Source organism: Megascapheus bottae, chromosome 5, assembly GCF_031878675.1.
Source record: "Megascapheus bottae isolate mThoBot1 chromosome 5, mThoBot2.hap1, whole genome shotgun sequence".
NCBI lineage: Eukaryota > Metazoa > Chordata > Mammalia > Rodentia > Geomyidae > Megascapheus > Megascapheus bottae.
In genome coordinates, this window is record NC_143513.1 from 1,942,193 (window position 1) to 1,965,427 (window position 23,235).

The 23,235-nt window shown below is 48.9% G+C and overlaps 1 protein-coding gene across 1 annotated transcript in view; it reads left to right on the forward strand.

The window, feature by feature from the left end:
* The window catches only part of Adcy1 (adenylate cyclase 1), a 98,497-nt gene that overhangs the window by 50,549 nt on the left and 24,713 nt on the right, over window positions 1-23,235 (forward strand). Inside the window, exons 5-11 of the mRNA XM_090332527.1 lie at window positions 3,678-3,805; window positions 8,139-8,297; window positions 9,747-9,888; window positions 10,407-10,562; window positions 17,018-17,212; window positions 17,410-17,507; window positions 18,555-18,639. Coding sequence (XP_090188653.1) covers window positions 3,678-3,805; window positions 8,139-8,297; window positions 9,747-9,888; window positions 10,407-10,562; window positions 17,018-17,212; window positions 17,410-17,507; window positions 18,555-18,639 — 963 coding nt within the window. The remainder of the gene's footprint in view (window positions 1-3,677; window positions 3,806-8,138; window positions 8,298-9,746; window positions 9,889-10,406; window positions 10,563-17,017; window positions 17,213-17,409; window positions 17,508-18,554; window positions 18,640-23,235) is intronic.

Consider the following 23,235-nt stretch of genomic DNA (forward strand, 5'->3'; position numbering starts at 1 on the left):
TAATATTGGGCGAATCAGGCTGGGATAAAGAGATAGAGTAGAGGACTCCACAGCTCAGGAAGGGGACATTGCCGCATAACCATGAACTGGCTGAATAAGATACTTAATGAGGTCTGTTCAGTGTGAAAAATAAAGTATCACAGCAACTGCCTTTTCCAGCAGGTGGTGTTGTAGGTGGAGTGTGGAAAGGAGGAGAACACTTTCTATGAATGTTGGTGTTACAGGTAGAGAAGACTGGTTATAAAGGAGACCATGGCTATAATTTGAGGGGAAAGAGCTAATTGGGAAAGTATGAGGTGGGGCCGGAGCAGGAAGCAGAACAATTAGATGGTGTAAAGATCCAGAAGGGTATTCACTCAGGCCATCCGTGGGGACAGCCAGCATTCATAGTTCTGTGTTGACATGGTTTGAATGTGAAATGTCCCCCTTCAGCCTCACCTTGGGAGCATTTGGTTCCCAGCTGACAGTGCTGTATTGGGAGGACTGGGAATCTACCCTAGCTGGAGGAAGTAGGCCATTAGGGTGTGTCCTTGGCTATCTCTTCCCATGGTCTCTTCCTGTATTCCCTTTTTATTTATTTATTTTTTTTGGCCAGTCCTGGGCCTTGCACTCAGAGCCTGGGCACGGTCCTTGGGCTTTCTCAAGGCTAGAGATCTACCACTCGAGCCACAGTACCATTTCTAGCTTTTTTTTCCCCCCCATATATGTGGTACTGAGGAATTGAACCCCGGTCTTTGTGCATGCTAAGCAAACACTCTACCATTAGGTCAAACTCCCGACCCTTTGTACTCCCTTTTTGATGCATCCTGGCTGCCATGACGTAGCTGAGCTGCTCTGCCCTGCCCTCACCACAAGGATGGACTAAACCTCTGAAACCTATGAGTCAAATGCATCTTACCTCTAAAGTGTTCTTTTAGATAGTTTATTCACAATTATGCAAAAGTGTGTATTCATTTAGAAAACAGCTACTGAGTCTCCACCGTGGACTCCATATTTGTCTAGCTGATAGAATGCAGCATGAACAGGTACAGGACCACCCCTTCCTGGTAGAGCCTCACATTCTAGAAATTGTTGTTGTGAGTCTTCAAACACACACCAAGGTAGTATTCTGTCATGAGCCCTGTGTACCATAGTATAGCTACAGCCACCTTGCTTGGCCTCTGCCTGCCACCTGTTTCTCACACCCCACTTCCTGCTGAAGTCCTTGGTTGCATAGCTCTGCTATCTGAAGATGCCCACCCACAACCACTCTAACACCACCACCACACCCAACCAAAGGCATGAAAGACACCTATTTCTTTTGTTAGGGTTGGCCCTGGGGTTTGAACTCAGGGCCCTGTGCTTGCAAGGCAGGTACTTTATCTACTATTGGTGCCAAAATCTCCACATCATTTATAACACCAGATGGATTTGGTTTATTTCTGTTGTCTCAAAAACATCCTTTCTTTTTGTCATATGTGTCCTGATGGGCTTGTCTCAGTCAGGACACATATGAGAAGGACATAGGTCTTGACTGTCCCTGTGAGATTTTAATTTATATAGTGTGGGCAGAGAGGCCCATGTCATTGAATCACAGTCCTCAAATAAGAGCCACAGCATGCTGTCTGACACAGCTCCTGGTCAGCACTGAGAACAGGAGCAAGGAAGCATAGCCTTGGGCCTCCATTGTGTGCTTGAGAGGGAGGTGGGGGTGAGGCAGGCTTAGAAGCTGTGTACTTCTTGAGCTTTTGATGTGCTCTCTAGTTGTCTGGTACCTGTGCCAAGGTGACTTGGGCAGGACAGATACCTGCTTGGTACTGGAGAGGCTGGCTGAAAACCAGGTGAGGAGGTGGACTGGAGCTTACTTAGTTCATCGGCGTGTGGAAGGTAGGTTGCCAGGGTGTTGCTTAGTGACCCTGTTGGATTATCCAGCCAGCCTTCCAGGTCATTAGACCATCTTCAAATACATGAGATAGGACCATGTGTAGGGATTAAGTTTCATTTTTTTCTCTTCTCTTTTCTGAGGTTATCATCATTTTTAGTCTGTGAAATAAACTAACAATAGAGTCTTAAGAAAAATCCAAGCTGGACCCTGGTTGCTCATACCTATAATCCTAGCTCCTCAGGAGGCTGGGAATCTGAGCATTCTGGTTCAAAGCCAGCCCTTGCAGGAAAGTCCATGAGACTCATCCCAGTTAACCACCAGAAAACCAGAAGTGGCACTGTGGCTCCAAGTAGTAGAGTGTTAGCCTTGAGCAAAAGAGCTTAGGGACGGAGCCCAGGCCCCGAGTTCAAGCCCACCACCAGCAAAAAGAGAGCATGTAGAAATATAGGGGCCATGCACCACATATATGACACCAAAGAAAGGACCACATGGTTGAAGCCTCAGTAGCACTTGAGCTTCAGGCTGCAGGGATGGGTGGGAATGTAAGTTACAGAAGGGCAAGGAGAAGAAATGTGTGGAACAAATTCCTGGAAGCGGCCTGCAGAATGCCAGCTGTGTGATCATGGAGGTCTGTCTGACCAGGTGTTGTACCCCTTCATCTATTTCTTTCCTAAGCAGATAGGTGAGGGTGCGGGGAGGGAGGAGCTCAGAGAAAGCTTTATTGGACCCATCATTTTCCTCTGCCCATGCAACCCCTGTGCTAACGGAAGAACAGCTCTTCAACAGTAGTCCTGTCTGTGGCCCTGTGTGTACTGCCATCTGAAAACATGTGAAAGAAGAATGAGGCAACTCATATTGACCTTTCTCACAGAATTAAGAAACCTATTGCAGCTGGTCAATTCCTTGATGTGTTTAAAAAAATCTTTTTTTTTTTTAACTGTTCAACAGTTTCCCGTCATCTTCTGTGCTTTAGCTTTAGCTGCTTCCCCATTCCCTCGTCATCTCCACACATCTTCTGGATGCATCTGGAGACTGTACTGAGTAGATTCCTGGGCCAGTTTGATTTTAATCTGGCCCCTTTTCTCTGAGCTTCCTTCTGATTTCCCCAGCAGGGGGCGCCACAGGCCATTATTCTCCTCATAGTGGAGGTTGGGGGCAGATGGTCCCACAGGTTAAGCCTTCCAATGGGAAAAGTTAGAATCTGAATCTTGACATGTTATGTCACAACAAAAACTAGAATTCGGAGGCATTTGAAGATTTCAGACTTTTAAATTAGGGATGCTCAACCAATAAAATCTGAAAAGTATTTTAAAATCTGGAAAAAAATCATTCTTAGGTCTGAACCCTGTGGTCCCAATCATTTCAGATAAGAGATTCTCGGTATCTCAGTATAAGGCAATTTGCAAAGGGAACGTTCATGACGGTGTCTTCTAAATGGGTGCCCAGGGGCGGTGAGGTTGAGAGGAACTCATGGAGGAGGGGGTGAGACACTTGAAATGGGTTGAACAATCTTTGGGGGGGAGGGGGAAGGGAAGGTGGGTGACAAGCCTCCTAGAAAAGCTTGCCAATAGCATGGGGCACAGAGGTAGCCTTCCAGCTGGACCGATGGTTGGCCAAATGGCAAGACTGGATAGAATACCGGGGGCAGTGAGGAGAGCAGCCACATGAACCTGTCCCTGCCATCAGAAGCCATTGCAGCAGCATGGTGAGCTGTCCACGTGCTTTAAGATCATCAGCATGGAGGGGGATGAGGTGGAGTTGCCCCCGCCGGCCAGCCAGGCCCCTCTGATCATGTGCTTCGTCTCTCCTGAAGGAGAACCACTGTCGTCGCATCAAGATCCTTGGGGACTGCTACTACTGTGTGTCAGGCCTCACCCAGCCGAAGGCCGACCACGCCCACTGCTGTGTGGAGATGGGGCTGGACATGATTGACACAATCACGTAAGTGCCCGGCCAGCGGGCTAGCATACAGAGCCCGGGCGGCAGCAGGAGGGCGGCAGCAGACATTCCACCCGAGTGGGGAGGCGAGTGTTGGCACCTCCTGTCCACAGGCATCCTGTGTGCCATCAGGTCTTCCTGAGTGGGCAATTCAGGAAGGGCTGGCCTAAGTCTGGCTCAGTCCTTTGCAAAGGTACGGGTGGGGGCTGGTCTCTCCAGGCCAGTCCCTGTCACTGTGCTGTGTGGGGGAGAAATAGCTGGGCCAGTAGGTGAGGTCTGGTGGGACACCAGCAAGGCCCAGCTTGCTTGTCCTTATCAGAGATGGACAGAGAGGTTCTCATCAAGTTGGAGATGAGGAGCTGAAGGTTGACGGATGGAAGATCAATCCAAATTCAGACATCTCAACATATTCCATTAAGATGGTTGAACAGGGGTTGGCATGAAGTTTTCTGTTTAGAGTGGAAAGTAGTTACACAAGAATAGTCATGCTGGGCGTGGTGGCCTGTAATCCTAGCTACTCAGGAGGCTGAGATCTGAGGATTGCGGTTCAGAGCCAGCTCAGGCACTAAAGCCTGTGAGATTCTTATCTCTGATTAACCACTAGAAATCAGGAAGTGGGGCTGAGGCTCCAAGGGTAGGGTGGTAGCCTTCAGCTGAAGAGCTCAGGGACAGTGCCCAAGCCCAGAGTTCAAGCCCCACGACCCACCAAAAGAAAAGAAAAAATGAATTATGGGGGGAAGCTGTGGTGAAGCAGTTTCTGGGTGCAAGAACTCACACAAAATGTTCCCTTCCATCGAGGCTGTGGAGATAGCAGTCGCTGTAGGCCACCCACTGGTCATTCTGTGGCCTGGGAGAGGAAGCTAGATTCATGAGCATCCTGAGAAGCAGGAACAGTGAGCAAACCCAGCCCTACAGATCAGGGAGTCTCCAGTGTGGCTGCTCTGGGCCCAGATCCCAAGGGAGCTGGTGGGGATTATGCTCTAGAATTGGATGGAAAAGTCCCCCAGTGATTGATAAACAGCCAAATGCAAGTGCCACTGCCCTGGAGAAAAGTAGCAGGCTGGAGGAAGTACTAGACTAGACCTGGGAAGAAAGCCACATGTGTCACATGTGTCGCTGTATCCTGTCATCATCTTGGTGTCATGTCATCACAGGACGTCATCTGTAACATGTTCTGTCATAGTTGCTACAGGGCACTTGATACCATATGTGTCATCCAATGTATTATATTGATAGATCTTGTCAATTGTATATCATTTCATCTAATATATTGGTGAGCATAGCGATCGCATGTCACATTACATCATAGTAAATACCATACCGTGAACACATGATGTTGTCGTATGTCACATCATTAGTGACATCATGTCACTAATTCGAGCCTTGACAAAGGCTCGAATCCAGGACACGTTGGAGGAACAGGAAGAGATGTATTTTGTAAGCTAACACAACTAGAACAGAGGTGGATGAGTGTTGTGAATGAGCATCTTTGCAAGGATTTGAGGCTCCTTTTATCTTTAGGCAAGGGAGAAAGAGTGTGGGTTAGGAAATGATGGCTGGCAATCTGTGGCTTTGGTGGCAGTGGTGGCTTTGCACCATTGGAGTCTGGGCACTGTTGCAGATGTATGTGTGTGATCACTGTTTCTAGAAAATTCTGCCTAGACAATCGTAAATTGGCCTCTGCAGTGTCCATTGCTTCCTTTACTTTTCCTTTGTGTGCTCAGCTGTAGCCACAGGGCTTGTGATAATGGCTCAGGGGAGAGAGCTCCATAGGTGTCTGCAGGGCCGAAGGGCTGCTGCAGGGTTGGTTTTGGAGTAATGTGCAGTCAAGATTGCATCTCAGCTCCCTCAGAACCCATTTACAGTGGCGGCCTGGCAGGGCCCCGCTGACTCAGGAGAAGGGCCTTTTTGTGGACTCTCTGCCGAGGTCCTGCCCTGGGGCCAAGGTCAGAGCTACAGATCTGCAGCCTTGAGTATATCTGGCTTTTTCTCTACATAGAAGATAGTCGAGATAACTGAGTTAACCTGAGAGCATAAAAAAGAAAGAAAAACAGGCCCAGCACTTGTGGCTTAAGCCTGTAATCCTACCTACTCAGGAGGCTGGGATCTGCAGGATCGCTACTTGAGGCCAGCCCAGGCAGGAAAGTTTGCTTTTCTAAAATAACAAGCAAAAGGCAGAACAGGAGGAGTGGCTCAAATGATAGAGTACCAGCTTAGCAAATGTGTGCTTCTGAGTTCAGACCCTCAGACCCAGTACCGCCAACACGCGCACACGCACACACACACACACACTCACACACTGCCAGCATTGACATATGGGAGGCAGACATGCAGGCAAGTAGGAGACAAAGTGTGTTGGTGCAGGGCACCAGCTGGTGGACATGGAGATTCCGTGGACTTGGACAGAGGCTGAGTGTGATCCTGCTCACAGGGACTGCAGGGCTGGTTTGGAAGGGAGGGAAGGAGGGAGGGAGGGGTGGGTATGGGTCCCAGCACATGCCACACATCTGCCCTGTCCGTGGTGCCATTGGCAGCTTTTCTCATCAATCACAGGCCTCGAACTCTGGGCCTGGGTGCTGTCTCTGAGATCTTCAGCTCAAGATACCACTGTACCATTTGAGCCACAGCACCACTTTTGGTTTTCTGGTGGTTAATTGGAGATAAAAGACTTCTTATGATCTTTAGTGCCTGGGCTGGCTTTGAACTGTGATCCTCTGAGCCTCCTAAGTAGCTAGGATTACAGGCGTGAGCCACCAGCTCCTGGCTTCATTTGTATGTTCCTATATGCATTTTTTTGGATTGCAAAGTACAAATTTTAATTCTAGAATTTTGTCTTTGTCTCTTATTGGAGATTGGCAAATAACTAGGGAAAGAAGTAAAAAATATGAAAGTGCCATTCAATGTGTATAAAGCAAAAATAGATATTATAGCAATCTACTAACTTCAGAGTCATTTTTGTAAATCTGCAGGGTGCACCTTCTGTGTGTGTGTGTGTGTGTGTGTGTGTGTGTGTGCGCGCGCGCACACGTGCATGCATGCATGTGTGTATGTCAATACCAGAACTTGAACTCAGAGCCTTGAGCTCTCACTTGGCTATTGTATTCAAGGCTGGTGTTCTACCCTTTGAGTCACACCTCTTCTACTTCTGACATTAGACTAGTTAATTGGAGATAAAAGTCTCCTGAACTTTTCTTCCCAGGTTTGCTTTCTTTTCCAGGTCTCAGCCTGCTGAGTAGCTAGAAGTATAGGTGTGAGCTACCAGTGCCTGGCCAGGGTTCAGACTTGAAGCTAACCTTGCATTTGGCTTCCCAAGACCCCAACTTATATAGGCTCTACCATCCAATGTCCTTGAATACAAAGGCCCTCTGTATCCTTCTGCTTGTAAGAAGAGCCCAGGGGGGTGCCAGTGGGTGTTGAGCAAAGGCTAGAAGGCCGTGGAAGTGAGCTCCTTTAGTCAGGGCTCCAGAGTGAGAATGGAATGGGCACTATACAAAGGGCAGTCTTCTCAGATAGGGCAGAAGTGGTCCAAGCATCTCGTGTTGTTGTTGTTATTAGTAGTCGTAGTAGTAGTATTTATGCCAGTACTGGGGCTTGACTTCAGGGCCTGGGCCCTGTCCCTTAGTTTTTCTGCTCAAAACTGGTGCTCTACCACTTGAGTCACAGCTCCGTTTTTGCCTGTTGGTGGTTAACTGGAGATAAGAGTCTCATTCATGGAGGTCCTTCCTGGGCTGGCTTCACATCGGGATCCTCAGATCACAGCCTCCGGAGCAGCTGGGATGACAGCTGGAGAGGCCTCTGAGGTGGGGCTGCAGGACAGGGTGGGGGGCAAGGCTGAGGGCTCCATGGGGGCTCTCATCACCCACCCAACCGTGATGAGAGTGAGCACTGTGCTGCGGAGTCCTTCGTCAGCCAGCACTGAACAGAAGGAGTTAACGGGAAGAGCCAGCAGGCAGCTGAGTGTTCTGCACTGGGATGGAGCTTAGATGATTTCACCATGACCACTGATGACTGGACAGAGCCAGGAACGTATGCAAGGCTACTGAGGCTCAGGGACTGGCACTGGTGGGTGTGGCATCAGCTGGGCTGTCAGGGGAGTCCTAAGGCCCCTTCCCTTTGTGACAAGATTTAAGGGCCTAGACTCCAAGAGGACGCCTCTTGGAGACGAGGGGCTGGGAGGCCAGTGTGGGCTCTGACAGAACCGGGCAGCCCGTCCACTGACTGGGCCAGGAGACGTTGGTGCACGGTCCCACGCTGGGGCCAGCCGCAGGGCCAGCCATGCAGGGGCTGTCCACGCAGGGGCCTTGTGCCCCGGCTCACGCTTTGTGCTGTGTTGCAGGTCAGTGGCCGAGGCCACCGAGGTGGATCTCAACATGCGCGTAGGGCTGCACACCGGCAGGGTTCTCTGTGGTGTCCTGGGCCTGCGCAAGTGGCAGTACGACGTGTGGTCCAATGACGTGACGTTGGCCAATGTCATGGAGGCTGCCGGCCTGCCAGGGTGAGTCAGGGCGAGGTGGGGGAGGGCTGGCCCCTGCAGGGCCTGCAGCTACCCAAGTCCTCCCCCAAGGCTTTGCTGCAGAGGACACGTGCGGGTCCCTCGGGAGATCCCAGCCTGTGACCTCCAGGCCTGCCACCATGCCCCTCTGTGATGGTAGGTCCTGCTCAACTCATGTCTACCCACCCTGGAACCCCACCCAGATCCAGGGCGTGTCTGCCCAGCCCTGGGGCCAGGGGAGAAGGGGAGCTGTGCCCGGGAACCATGCACCTACCACACATGCCCACCTCTCTGCCTCCTACCATTTAGCCTCATTGTCCTCAAAGGTATATGGAGAGCGAGGTGACTCCAGACCCCCAGGGACTGGCATTCCCTTCCCACCCCTCCCCCTTCCCACGCCCCATCTTTTAGGTGCCTCAAGTAGCCACAACAAGGAAAGGCCACCACCACTGGTCACCCTTTGTCCCCTCCCAGGGTCCCTAAGCCTGACCCCCCACTCTGGAGGGCATCCTATTTTTCATCCTCAGCCAGCTGGAGAGTTTCACGTGGAGGTTTTCACCTGCAGGGCAGTCAGATGGTCAGAAAAGAGCTAGGTTGGCAGGGATGGTTTGGAACACCAGGGAGCTTGCTTTGTAACCCTTCAGCTCATAGGCCACAGAGTACAGGCTACAGGTTTTCCTCTCTCTCTCTTTCTTGTCGTTTGTGGGACTTCAATTCAAAGCCTAGGTGTTGTCCGTAAGCTCTTTTGCTAAAGGCCTGTACACTACTACTTTGAGCCACAGCTCCACTTCCAGTTTTCTGGTAGCTAATTCAAGGTAAGAACCTCACAGATGTTCCTGCCCGGGCTGGCTTTGAACCATGATCCTCAGATCTCAGCCTCCTGAGTAGCTAGGATTTCAGACATGAACCACCTGTATCCAGCCGAGTTTGCATTTTATGCTAAGGAGCTGCTCACTGTACGGGATCTTCCTGCTTCACCCAGAGGCACAGAGCATTGCAAAGCTCTCAGGCCCCAGGAGTACCCCATCTCACTGCCCACATCTCACCTGTCTGGCTGGCACCCAGCCCTGGCATGCCGTTGCAGACTGGGCCGGCCCTGGTACTTTGGCAAGTGGCTCCCTTTTCTCCTATTGTCTTTCTCCTTCTCCCTTGACTCTGCCTTTTTCTTTCCTCACTCTCTCAATTCATCGTTCTGATCACGTTTTTCCTTTCCTTTGACTCCTGTCTCCTCCTTCCAGCCCTTTGTCCCCTCTGGTCTGGGCTATCTAGTGTGTCCTCCCCCCCCACCATGCTCCCTCCCTCTCTCTCTCTGCTCACTTCTGTGTATCCTTTGTTTCCCGCACATCTGTGCAGGTGTGAATGCAGACCTTGCCCAGGAATGTGTGTCCTCCTCCTCCAGCCCTGAGCTGCAGGGCTGACAAGGCCACCCCTGCCTCTGTTCTCTTCTCACAGAAAGGTCCATATCACGAAGACAACCCTCGCATGCTTGAATGGGGACTATGAGGTGGAGCCGGGTCACGGGCACGAGAGGAACAGCTTCCTGAAGGCTCACAACATCGAGACCTTCTTTATCGTGCCATCCCATCGGAGGAAGGTGGGCAGTGGCTGCCTGCATGTGATTGGTCCTTAAATGGCCTGGTGTGTGTGTGGAGCTTTAGAGCCGCTTTGCTCTCACCCTCTCCTTTCAGCACTGCTTCTTCATTAGGATTTGCTAACATAAGGACAGGCGTCTCACTGGCTTTACTAGTAAAGGCTTTGCCTCTTGCTCGAGGGGCAGAGAGACAATCAGAGTCAGCAGGATAGGAAACCTCAGATCCGGGCATGTCTCCAGACTCGACCACTTCTGTGCTTCTCCACCTAGAGATGCCCCCGACCTCCCTCCCCTCTGCACTGGGTCTGAGGCCTCCCTTAGGCTTTTAGTGCCTTTTGTGCTGTTTGGAAGTGGATGTTCTGGATCCTGCTGCCGGGCTCCTCAATGCCTGGCTCACAGAAAGCCTTGGCAAACAGATCCCAGCGTCCCAGAACCCCAGTCACCAGCAGGATTGTGCTGTTCCTGGCCCGAGAGCTACGTGTGTCATTGAGAACATTTCTCTGTGCCTGTTGTTTGGACAGATATTTCCAGGCCTGATTCTGTCAGATATAAAACCTGCCAAGAGGATGAAGTTCAAGACTGTCTGCTACTTGCTGGTGCAGCTTATGCATTGCCGAAAGATGTTCAAAGCTGAGATCCCCTTCTCCAATGTCATGACCTGTGAGGACGATGACAAGGTATGAGGCACCTGGCCTTAGGAGCCCCGGGCACTTGGTCTGTGCCCCATTCTCTCCTCCACTCCCCTCCCCATCCACAGGCCATCGAAGTCTCAGCCCAGTTGTCCTTCAAGGCTGCCCCTCCCCAATCCTGAGCAGCTCTGGCCCCATCTCCCTCTCCTCCCGTGCTTGGTTGGCATTCACCTCATGTAGGCTCTTCTTGTATTCCTTCTCTGTTTGATGGACCAAGGACTCCAAGAGCTGAACACACAGGAAGTGAGCTTGGGGCCTTGCAGGTGTGAAAGGGGCCTGTGGCCTCTTACACTGAGGAGATTTGCAACCTGCAGGTGTGGTTGGGTGTTGATTTCAAGTGTTCTCAGGCTAACACAATAAAATATCACAAGCCAGCAAAGTTAAACCACCAACCTTCTCCGCACAGTGCTGCAGACTGGAAGTTGAAGATGGAGGCGTCGGCAGGACTCCCCTGGGCTTGTAGCCACTGTGTCCTCACATGGAAGTGAGAAAGGGTGCCAGTGTCTCTTCTCCTTATAAAGGCAGAATTCCATCAGGGCGTCTTCTAATTCTGACCACTTCCACCTACATTGAGGGTTAGAATTTCAACACGTGCGTTTTGGGGATCCAGACACATAGTCCATGGCCATTGGCTTGCTTCACTGGGGGTAGATGAGCCGTTCCACTAGGTTGGGGCTGAGGCCATCAGAGCCACCCACCCTTAATCCTTCACACACACACACACACACACACACACGCACGCACGCACGCACGCACGCACACACACACACACACACACACACACACACTGTTTTCACAGCCTGGTGTTCGTGATCCTGCACTGGGATGTACCTTGACTGTGACCTTTTTTAATTTACACGTTGGAAAACACCCATGGACTTAGGCGCTCCATCTCTGCAAATGAATGTGTAGGAATTATTTTGTTGATTTTTGCCTTCCATTTTCCCCTTCTTTTTGCTTCTGAAGCTCTGATTATTTGGTGTTTTTTTTTTTCCAGTCCTGGGCTTGGGCTCAGGGCCTGAGCACTGTCCCTGGGTTTTCTCAAGGCTAGAGCTCTACCACTTGAGCCACAGCACCACTTCTGGCTTTTTGCTACATATGTGGTACCGAGGAATCGAACCCGGGTCTTCATGCATGCTAGGCAAGCACTCTACCAGTAGGCCAAACTCCCGGCCCCTGAAGCTCTGATTATTTGGATATGAGACTTCCTGAAATGATCTGGTTCTCCTCTTTCCACTTCCTCTAATTTTTGAAAAGTTTGCAACTTTATTTTTTAACACTTCTTTTTTGTTGTTTTTCAGTTCTTTAAACACATTAAAAATTTTTTGGAACTCTTTGGTCTTTTTCTTTTCTTTTTTGGCATATTTCTTTTTGTGACATCCTATTCCCATATTAGATATGCATGTGTATGTATATACGTACATATGAGAGATATTTTCCCTCTTCTTATCTCCCTGAGATTTTCTTAAAAATGTATTTTCTTGTTCCAGGAACATCTCCATTTCCTCTGAGCAATTTTTACAATCCCATTTTCCATAGGTGTTCAAACCCCTGTTTACTTTTGGCTTAGCATGGGGGTGTGCAGGGCTGATGGGAAGGGAGGGAGAGCGAACAGTCCTCTGTGGACCCCTTGTGGGCACCAGGACCTGCTGTTTCCTTGGGTTGGTCAGGGTCACCCATCTTCTGCTGCGGGAGGAATGGGAGTTCTCAGCTTCCACTTCAACATCGTGAACCTCATATGTGACCCTGGGGCAGAGACCACACTGGTGCTCTGGAGGGGGTGGGTGGGAGGGTCAGCAGGGCTGGTATTAGAGAGCTTGGAGTGAATGCCAGGATTGTAGCGCCACCTGGTGGACACCTGGTGGCAGTTACCAGGGTAACTGAGCACCCCACTTGGATGCGGTCCTCAAGTTGGTCCTGTTGGAACAACACTTGGGGGTTCTTTATTTAGGGGTTTATGGTCAATGGGTCAAGAGCGCTTGTAGCACTGTCCTGGAGAATTCTGGATGGTGAGAGGAGGGAAAGCGAATGCTAATGGCAGCTCCAGTCTGGCTCTCTGGGGTTCACACTGGACTTGCCTCATTTCTGTTTTCTAAACCCAATGGCTGCCTTGTCCTCTTCCTCTTTCCTGCCTTCATCCCCTTGAACTTCTTTCTCGAGACAAATCCAGATTCTGTCGCCTCTCTCTGTGAGGATCTGTGAGTGAGAACGCTCAACTTGGTAGAACTTATACCAAATAATTCTCTGAGAACTTTATTCATGGGAGATCCAATCAAAACAGTCTGACCTTTCTAATGCTGCTTTCTACTAAATGCTTGGCTTTGGAGTTTTAGATGTCCTAGATAATAGGAGCTTTAGCCCAGGGATCATGTTCTCAAAGGGGGTTCCCATTTGGTTCAGAGATGGAGTCCACAGCAGGGGAGCCTCCCCGGCATAATCTTCTGAGGACAGAGCCTCTGGGGCCAGGGATTCCCTCCTCCTTCATGCCCTGGCGCTCGCTCTGTGACTGCCCTGTGGGAAGGAATGCATGGCAGAGGAGCACTTTGAGCACCTCCGCTTTCTCATCCCATCCTGATTGCTTTCTTGGCAGTTCAGTTGTGCATTAAAAAAAATCATATAAAATTAAATAAAATGAGTCCTTTGTAATAGGTTTCTAATGGCAGAAGTTTTGGTCTGTCTTGTTTGGTGTAGTCCCCAATCTAATCTATGTGTTCTGCCTCAGCAACCAGGCCCCACTCATGTCCTTAGCAGGGCTAGAACAAGGACTAAGTGAGTTAGATGCTGAACTATCTCCCTATGGGCAGAGATCTTCGATATAAATAGCATTTGACAATAAAATGTAATTCACAAGAAGCCACCATGAACCAACAGCAACAACAGAAATCGGGGTTGAAAGGAGGAGTGGATTCTGAGATAAAAGGGAAAATAGGCAGCCAGACTTCCTTAAAGTTGCAGTGGAGGTGGCGGGAACAGAAATCCCTCTTGCTCAGTTATCAAAGGGCACAGGTGGATGAAGATACTAGGAGAACATGCTAAAACAGTGAGGTGACCTCTGATTCGTATATTCCAGTCCTACATATCTTGGTAAACCAAGATATGTAGGCTCCCTACTGCCCCTGCTCAGATTCCAGCAGCCCCTTAAGTGGCTGTGTAAGGTGTCAGGCAGCTGGCAGCCTGCAGCCTGTCTCCCATGGCTGGTGCCCTGAAGGCCTCCCCATCCTCGTTCTCCTTGGCCTCACTACCTAACTGCTGGTTTTTTTATGCCCCCCCTTTCCCTCCACCCACACCCCTCATTTCTATCCATCTTTGACTGCCACCTGTCTGCTCCCCAGGGTACAAGGAGGGGCGGAGTCTCCATTCTGTCTTGTGTCTGTGTGTTTACGCACTCCTCCCGGCAGGTGGCGCACATTCCTGCCTCACCTGTGTGCCCAGAATTCGGCCCCGCTGCCCCAGGGCCCGGCTACTCCAGCGCCAGCCTTCTAACTCAGACTTCTGGACTTTCTTCTCTCATCATGCTGCCACATGCTTTCTGCAGACACTCTGGTCTTTGTGCTGCTCCTAGCTTGACCCTGGGTCTCACTCCAGCCTGGGCCCTCTAGCTGCCATCCCAAGTGGGCTGCACCCCTTCGGTATCTCCCTCTTGTGTCTCTTCCACCCATCTGACTGCCTGCTGTTCTGCTTTATGACCCTGTCTATACGCATGCGCTCTGCCTGCAGGTGGACTTTCCCTGTGCAGCTGCGTGGCCTGTACCACTAGGTGCCACCCTAACACTACCAAACGTGGCTCTCCTAATCCACTGGGCCCATTCATAGCCTCTGAGGCTCTGGGTCCCCCTGCCCTAGGTCTCCAGGTAGACAGACATGGAGGGTCCAGCCTGGCTTCTATGGTAAGGCTTTGCTGTGCTGATATCTCGTTCTATCTGTCCCCACTCCAGCTCTTCAGTTGCTGCCTGTGGTTGGGGAAAATAAGCCCATAATGCGGGTAGATAGTGTCTGCATTGTGGAATCATCCAGCTCCATGATGAACAGGGCCGGGGTGGAGAAGGCTGTAAGGTACACACTGCACAGCCCACCTCCCCCTCCCCCCTTTTCAGCTGCCCATCTCTCCTCTTCCTCCCTCCACTCAGCTGTGCAGCCAGGGGCCTGTGCCAGGGACTGACCTCGGTGTGTGGTGGAGCCCAGCTTGGAGCTGAGGTTAGGGAAGGGGTGGAAGGATGCATTCCACCCACCTGAGACGTTGGCATGGCTTTTGCAAGTCATCATGTCTGGTTCTAGGAGCTGACTTGCCAAAGCATTCAACAGTCTGCACTCTTGGAATCTAGTGATTTGGGGAGGGGTCTGCTTATTTTGGGGTGTGGAAGCAGGGATATCATCCTGGGGGGGGGAGGATCACACATGAATGCTTGTTAGAGCACAGTGGATGTGTAGGCACAGAGGAGCCCTGATGCCCAGAACGCAGTATGGGCAGAGAGCTAGATCACTCTCGTCTTACCAAGGGGCAGACACCATCTTCACTCCTCAGAAGGCTGGAACACTGTGACACTTGGAGCTGGGAGTTGTAGGCTGTGGGCATGCCTAATCGTTTTAAGGAAGTAGCCCATGAGAGTGAAGGCTGGCATGGTTCCTTTTGGTGAGAAGTGGATTCACAGAAACACTTGTGGGCGGGCCTCAAGCACATCCATCCTGTGGCTTTTCTGTAATCTGCCTCTGGGGTGCAATGGATGCTGTGCTGCTATGGCTGGAGGCGGGGCAGGGCAGGAGTTGGGGGGAGAGAGGGAGATGTACAGGTTGCTCATTGCCTGTCCTGTCCTCTGGCGCCACTGTGGGGTCAGAAGCGGAAGTGCAGGCAGCCCATTAGGCCATCAGTGGTAAGGTGGAGAGCTCCACTTCGGCTCTCTCTGCCTGGCTCCGTGGGTGTGCAGCTTCACGGTTTTCCATGTGGCCTTAGTGGCTGAGTAGAGTGCATGTGAGACATTTCTGAGGGCTTTGCTGAGGGCAGGGTGGCTTTGTCTCACTTTTCTCTTTTTTCTGTATTCTCTTTCCTGTTGCATTGAGCAAGAGTAAAGTTTGGCTTTTTTTTTGGTGCCAACATTGGGGCTTGAACTGAGGGTCTGGGCATTGTCACTTAGCTATTTTACCACTTGCATCTCACCTACTCTTAGGGCTTTTTGCTGGTTAATTGGGAGACGAGTCTCATGGACTTTCCTGCTGACGCTGTCTTTGAACTGTGATCCTCAGACCTTAGCCTCCTGAGTAACTAAGATAACAGGCGTGAGCCACTGGCACCCAGCTACACAGATTTTTCTTCCAGTTTTTGCCCATCTTGCCACCTCCATTGACACATCTAGGTTTTTCTTATCAGAGCTAGCAAGATAGAAGGAAGCGCTAGGGCCCCTCCCCTCCCACACAGTGGAAAAGGTCCCAACCGCTTCTTGGTTCTTTCTATCCCAGTCATTTTGTGTTTGACTTACATGCACTGTCTGTGCTTTCCCCTGTGCTTAAAGAGACACGAGCTAATCCTATCTCTTCTGGAACTGCACATTGGCATCCATTTATGGATCCATCTTGTCTGTTGAAATGTGTTAGGCACCAGAGACTCTGCTTGCAAAGCCCCGCTAATGAGATCACAGCGGGAGCCTCTAGATTTGACTCCATTGTCCTTGTGGCATGCCAGTACCTTCTTGTCCTCCCCTCACCACCCCGTGTGACACAGGACAGCATGGAGGAGGGTCCATAGTCTGTCAATCTCACATTGGCCATGGTGGCAGGCAAGGTCTTTTCTCTTGCTGCCCGGTTTCCCTCTCAGGAGGAGGGGTCTGGCTGTGGCTCGGAGAACCCTAGAACATCAATTCCTACATCCATGGCGGTTGTGTCCTGGGTAGTGCTCTACTGCATACACGCTCTGTCCTGCAGGCCTCACCACTGCACCCCGGGTACACATGTTCTGCTGTGCTTGCCGCAGCTGTTGGGGCCCTTACTCTCAGAGGTGAGTTCATCCCTGGCCTCAAGCCAGAGGTGGGGAAGGTCTTGATTGCGTGGACCTGAGAGCCTCTGGTCTCCAACATACAGGATGCAAGCTGGAGAGTGTGCATGAGTGTTTTTATTCAAAAGCTGGAGACTGAAGCCAGGCGCTGTTGACTCACAGGTATAATCCTAGCTATGTAAGCAGCTGAGGTCTGAGGATCATGGTTCAAAGCCAACCCAGGAAGGAAAGTCTGTGAGCCAATTAATCAGCAAGAAGCAAGTAGGTGGTGTCTGAAGTGGTAGAGTACCAGCCTTGAGTAAAAAAGTCAGGGACAGCACCTAGGCCCTGAGTTCAAGCTGCAGGACTGGCACATGCGCACAAGCGCACACACACACACACACACACACACACACACACACACACACACACACACAAATGGAGACTTGACAGTATTTCTTTGTTCCTACGATGGTTGCAGCGGAGAGCATTGAGAACAGCCTCAGAGAAACTCAGAAACCGCTCCTCTTTCTCTACAAATGTGGTGTACAGCACTCCGGGCACACGTGTCAACAGGTACATCAGCCGACTCTTGGAGGCCCGCCAGACAGAGCTGGAGATGGCGGATCTGAATTTTTTCACCCTGAAGTACAAACATGTTGAGCAGGAACAAAAGGTAAGTGACTCCAGTTTTAATTTCCTTTGTTATCTTTGGTGAAAGCTCTATGTCCTCGAAGCAAATGACCTTGACAGATTGATATCTCTCTCTCTCTCTCTCTCTCTCTCTCTCTCTCTCTCTCTCTCTCTCTCTCTCTCTCTCTCTCTCTCTCTCTCTCTCTCTCTCTCTCTCCTTCCTTTCCCCTCCCCTCCCAGTACCACCAGCTTCAGGACGAGTATTTCACCAGCGCCGTAGTCCTCGCCCTCATTCTGGCTGCCTTATTCGGCCTTGTCTACCTTCTGATAATCCCACAGTAAGTGCACTCCTTTTCTTACCAATGACACAGGAAGGTGACCAAGAACTCCAGGTCCCTCGGCTTGGTGGCTGTGTCCTCTTTGCGTTCAGCATTGACCTCTATTGGCTCTGTCATGGTTCTGGGCACCCTCCAGTCCTCTTGGGTCAGTGGTGTCAGGAGTTTGGGGTGGCTTGTGGCATGGGACTGGGCCCTGTCTGTTTGTGTTTTGAACATCCTCAGCGGACAGGCATTGTGTGTTTTTTGTTTCTCCATCCACGGAGCACACGCCACTGCTTTAAAACCGGCCATTCATCCCCCACATGTTCCCGCCAGCTTCAGAAGTATGGAGATGAGAAAAAGTGGGCTCTGAAAAGGAAGCAAAGCAGCCATTTGATGTTTTAATTGTTCTTGTAAAGGTGATGAGCAGAGGCGTCATGTACGTCAGGTCATAAATACGTTTCTTTTTGAACAGTGTCAACCCTTTCCTCATTGCCTCCCAGTCTTCCTTCCTGTTCCTCCTCCCCCACAAAAAGCAGCCATATAAAAACTCTTGAGTCATACGCCACTGTGAGTGTCGCAGGACATAGAAGACACCAGAAAGTTTTCACTTGTTCCTTATCTTTCAGTCATAACAGCTCCTTAATTACACCTAGCTGTGGCACCTTCTTTCAGTTTCCAGAATGCACACGGGTTCCCTCCCTGCTTCCCGCCTGAGGACAAGGGCCTTGGGTGTGAGACGTGCACAGGCGCTGGTGGCTTTCCCACGGGCTCTGTTTGGGGATGAAGGTCTTTTGAGAACTGTCCTTTCTAGACTGTTCAGTTGTCAGCAGCTTCTACCATTCCATTGGGAGGAAAGGATTTTCAGAACATGTGTGCGGATTTTGGCAGAGGGGTGGGAGGAATGTCAGCAAGGAGGATCTCACCAGGTCCTTCCCTAGGGGACAATCTGATGGGCAGGTCCCCAGGGACTGGCCACTGCAGCATCTCCTGGGGCCCTGGGGACACGGGGGCCAGCGCCAGAGCGGGCTCTCCTCTTGCAGTGATCTTGCTGTCCTCTGTCCCTAGGAGTGTGGCCGTCCTGCTCCTGTTGGTGTTCTCCATCTGCTTCCTGGTGGCCTGTGTCCTGTACCTGCACATCACCCGCGTGCAGGTATGTGTGAGTGAATGTCCCTCGTCCCCCCAGGTGGAGGGCAGGACAGGTGAGGCAGGATGCTGTCCCCCACGTGACACTGCAGAGACAGAACATCCATGTGACAGATACTCTGTGGACCCCATCTGCATTGGGCACTGCACTGACCAGGGCTGTTATCTGTCTGTCTGTCTGCCTGTCTGGGCGATGGTACTAATGAAATCAGTGAACCTGAGCTGCTGCTGCTGTTTCATCTAGGTGAAGTGAAGCCTCATTGTGTTATTAATTTATCTATCCTCAGTGATTATTGATGTGTTTTGTGTCAGATTTTTGTCTGTATCCATTTGAGACATGTATAGTAAGGTCCTTTGTCCATTTGAAAACCACATTGTTTCTCCCCATTGAGTTGTCTAGTTCCTTACAGTTTAAATACTATCCTTTGATCAGGATGTAGGTTTGCAAACATCATTTCTTCTTTTTTTCATATATTTTATTGTAATTAATAGAAGGGTTACATTATATTCACCAGATAGAAGGTGCATTACTTCACATACATTGATACCCTTTCTCATGTCTTGGTCCTCATTTCCCTCCTCCCCACCCCCTTCCCTATCCAATTTCAAATAAACAAATACACATATATCCAATAAATCAGATAACATAGTGAGATACTGCAACAATATGAGATAACCAAGGAACAGCAAAAGAGATGAGAGATAACATAGTACCTTAAGGACAACAATCACTCATTATATGGCTTATGTTTCTATATCCTAGAGGTCCTTTCATTTAGCATCATACTATATGGCCTTATGTATCAAGGTTTTGCTCTATTGCAAATCTCTACTAGGAGAGCCCAAGGTTTCTACTGATTATGACAAATGAGGGAAACCATTGAGCCTATGTTCCTTTGAGTCTGGCTTACTTCACTTTGTATGATTTTATTCTAAGTCTTTCCATTTCCTTACAAATGGGCATAGAATTCCACTGTGTACAAATACCACATCTTGTTGATCCACTCATCAACTGAAGGGCATCTGGGTGGATTTAGTATGTCCTTGTTTCTGAACGATTGGGTAAATGCCAAGTAGTGGAATTGCTGGGTCATAGGGGAGCTATGTTTAGTCTTTTGAAAAACTGCCATACTGATTTCCAGAGTGGTTGAACGAGTTTGCACTCCCACCAACAGTGCAGTAGTGATCCCTCCTAGCCACATACCCGCCAACATCTGTTGTTATTAGTTTTCTTGATCCTGGCCATTCTAACTGGAGTGAGGTGGAATCTTAGAGTTGTTTTGATTTGCATTTCTTTTATGGCCAGAAATGTTGAGCATTTCTTCACGTGTCTATAGGCCATTCTTATTTCTTCTTCAGAGAAGGCTCTCTTTAAGTCTTTGGCCCATCTTTTAATGGGATGGTTGTTTCTTTGGAGATTAGTTTGGGAGTGATTCAATTTTTTGAGCTGTTGATATATTTTAGATATGAGGCCTTTGTCTGTTGTATGGTTAGTGAAGATCTTCTTCCATTCTGCAGGCTTTCTAGTTAGTTTGCTAGCTATGTCCTTTGCCATACAGAAGCTCTGCAGTTTAATGCAGTCTCACTTATCCAGCCTTTCTCTGATTTTTTTTTGTGTGTTTCTGGGTCTTTATTAAGAAAGTTTTGACCTGTGCCGAGGAGACCTAGTGTATCTCCTATTCCTTCTTGTAAAGTTTTCAGTGTATCTGCTTTTACCTCCAGGTCTTTGGTCCATTTGGAGTTAATCCTGGTGCAGGGTGACAAAGAAGGATCCAACTTTAGCTTTCTGCAGGTACTTAACCAGTGCTGCCAGCACCACTTGTTGAAGAGGCTGTCTTTCTTCCATTCTATTTTTTTGGCTCCCTTGTCAAAGATTAGGTGGTCTGTGGTTTAATATCTGGGTCCTCAGTTCTATTCCATTGGCCGTCAGGCCTATTCTTGTGCCAGTACCAAGCTGGTTTGGTCATTATAGCTTGTAATAGAGTCTAAAGTTTGGTATTAAAATTCCTCCTGCGCTGTTCTTTCTGCTGAGAATTGTTTTTGCTCTTCAGGTCTTTTATTATTCCATGTGAAATTTTGGATTGCCTCTTTTATTTCTTTAAAGAATAACATTGGGATATTGATGGGTATTGCATTGAATTTGTAGATAGCCCTTGGCAAGATTGCCATTTTCACGATGTTGATTCTGCCAATCCAGGAGCATGGGAGGTTTTTCTATTTCCTCAATTCTGGTTTTAATTTCCTTTTTCAGGGTTTTAAAGTTTTCATCAAAAAGGTCCTTTACATTCTTATTCCTAGCTACTTTATTTTCTTTGAGGCTATTGCAAAAGGAGTTGCTTTCCTGATTGTTGCCTCGTTCCTCTCATTGTTGGCATATAGGAAGGCAGTTGATTTTTGAGGGTTAATTTTATACCCTGCTACCTCAGTTATGAATGAGAGCTTAGCTGGGTACAGCATTCTTGGTTGGTAGTTATTTGACTTAAGGTCATGATATATATCCTTCCAATCTTTTCTTGCTTGCATGGTCTCTGTTGAGAAATCTATGGTTATTCTGATTGGTTTTCCTTTGTAGGTAATTGTTCTCTTCTCCCTGGCAGCTTTAAGGATCCTTTCTTTGGTCTCTATTGATCCTATAGGGATTATAATGTGGTGGTGGGCTGTCCTTTTCTAGTCAGGTCTCTTTGGGGTTCTAAAAGCTTCTTGTATCTGGATGGGCCTGTCCTTCTGGATATTTGGTAAGTTCTCTGAGATGATTCCCTAAAGTATATTTCCAATACCATTGACCTCTTTCTCCAGGCCTTCTTCAATACCAGTTAGCCTTACATTAGGTTTCTTAATTGTATCTTGGACCTCCTGAAGCATTCTCTCATATTTCCTAGATTTGGTTTGACTCATTTTCTGTTCTTTCTCTATAACAACTAGATTATCTTCAACCCCGGAGAGTCTTTCTTCTGCATTGTCTCACCTGCTATCAATACTTTCTACTTTATTCTTCATCCTCCTCCTTCCAATTGCTCATTTTTGATGCCTTGCATCTCTTGTTTTAGATCATTATGGACTTATTTAACTCCTTGATTTCCATTTGAGTAATTAGCTCAGCAGCTTTACTCTCATTGGACATTTGTTGGAGTTTGGTCAGCTTTTTGTTTGTGGATTCTATGAATTTGTCCATTTTTCTTTGTATTCCTTTATTATGGCCTCCTTTATGGATTCCCCACGTTCACGTATCACCTTCTTTATGGTTTCATCTCATTTAGATATGGCTTCCTCATGTATCTCTTTCTGTATGTTTTCAAACTTTTCATTAATCATGTTTATCAATTGCATTTGTGTAGCATTTAGAGGACTCTAGTTTTGCCATTGACTGCTCCATTGCCTGTTTATATTGGGTGGAGTATGCTATTCCTTGATTTTACATTTTTCTTGAGTTTCTTGTTCTGCCCATTTGAAAATGGAAGCAAGATTAATACTGCACAAGATTACAATTTTTTAAGATGTAACTAACCTAGAGCTCTTTAGCTGGCCAGACAATAGATGGTCACAATTTTAGATTGGCATTATCTCTCTCTCTCTCTCTCTCTCTCTCTCTCTCTCTCTCTCTCTCTCTCTCTCTCTCTCTCTCTCTCTTTCTCTTTGTGCACTTACAGACACATTTCTTCTCATTAATTATTGTAGATGAAAAGCTTCATGACATCGGTCTAGGCCGTGTGTGTGTGTGTGTGTGTGTGTGTGTTTTAAACAAAATTCCAAAAAGAAAAGCACAGCACAAGCAATAAAAGTGAAAGAGGACAGATGGGGCGTCAGACTGCATAGTGTAGGCAGCTCTGCTGGTACAGCTCTCACATGATTCCATTGCATCCCCTGTCATGAGACAAGTACTCCTGTCTGAGTAGCTGAGAGTCATCCAGTCACCAATTCCAGCTGCAGAACAGTGTCTGTGGGGTTTGGCCCCGTGACTGCCAACATGGTAACCTGATAGCTCAAGTGATCTCTGGCTGGAAAAAAAAATCTTGGGAATATTTTAGAACGGTGCCTATCCCAAATATAAGAAAATATATTCATTTTATTGCATTTCTATTTTGACAGAATTACATGTGTGTGTGTGTGTGTGTGCACATGCATGTGTGCCCATACGCTGCTTTGAACTGCAGTCTTCCCATCTTATCCTCTTGAGTAGCTAGGATTACAGGTGTGAGCCTCTGGCTTTATTTTGGCAGATATTTTAAGGGTCATGAGAGACATGTACTCTTATTTTATTGATTGTCAAAGGCTCTTCACATGGTTTCTGCTGGTAGACTGGAAGCACTGCCTGGGTTGGGTGCAGGTTTGAGCATGCTTAGTCTTGGTACATTTTTGCCTCAGCCCTGTGTGGTACTGCCACTTAGCAGTGCTATGTCTGGGTCTCCAGAAGGCCAGAACAATGTAGGGTGAGGCCAGTTGCTTCCGGATAGTGGGATCCAGTAGGATCACATGTGGCTCTGCCTGTACCGAGGCTGTGCTGGAGCCAGGCCCTCCATGGGGAGTGGAAATCGTTGTGGCTGGGTCTACCTGTCAGTTCCCTCTCTGCTGCTTTGCCCATGGGCTCACTGAGCAATGGGCAGCT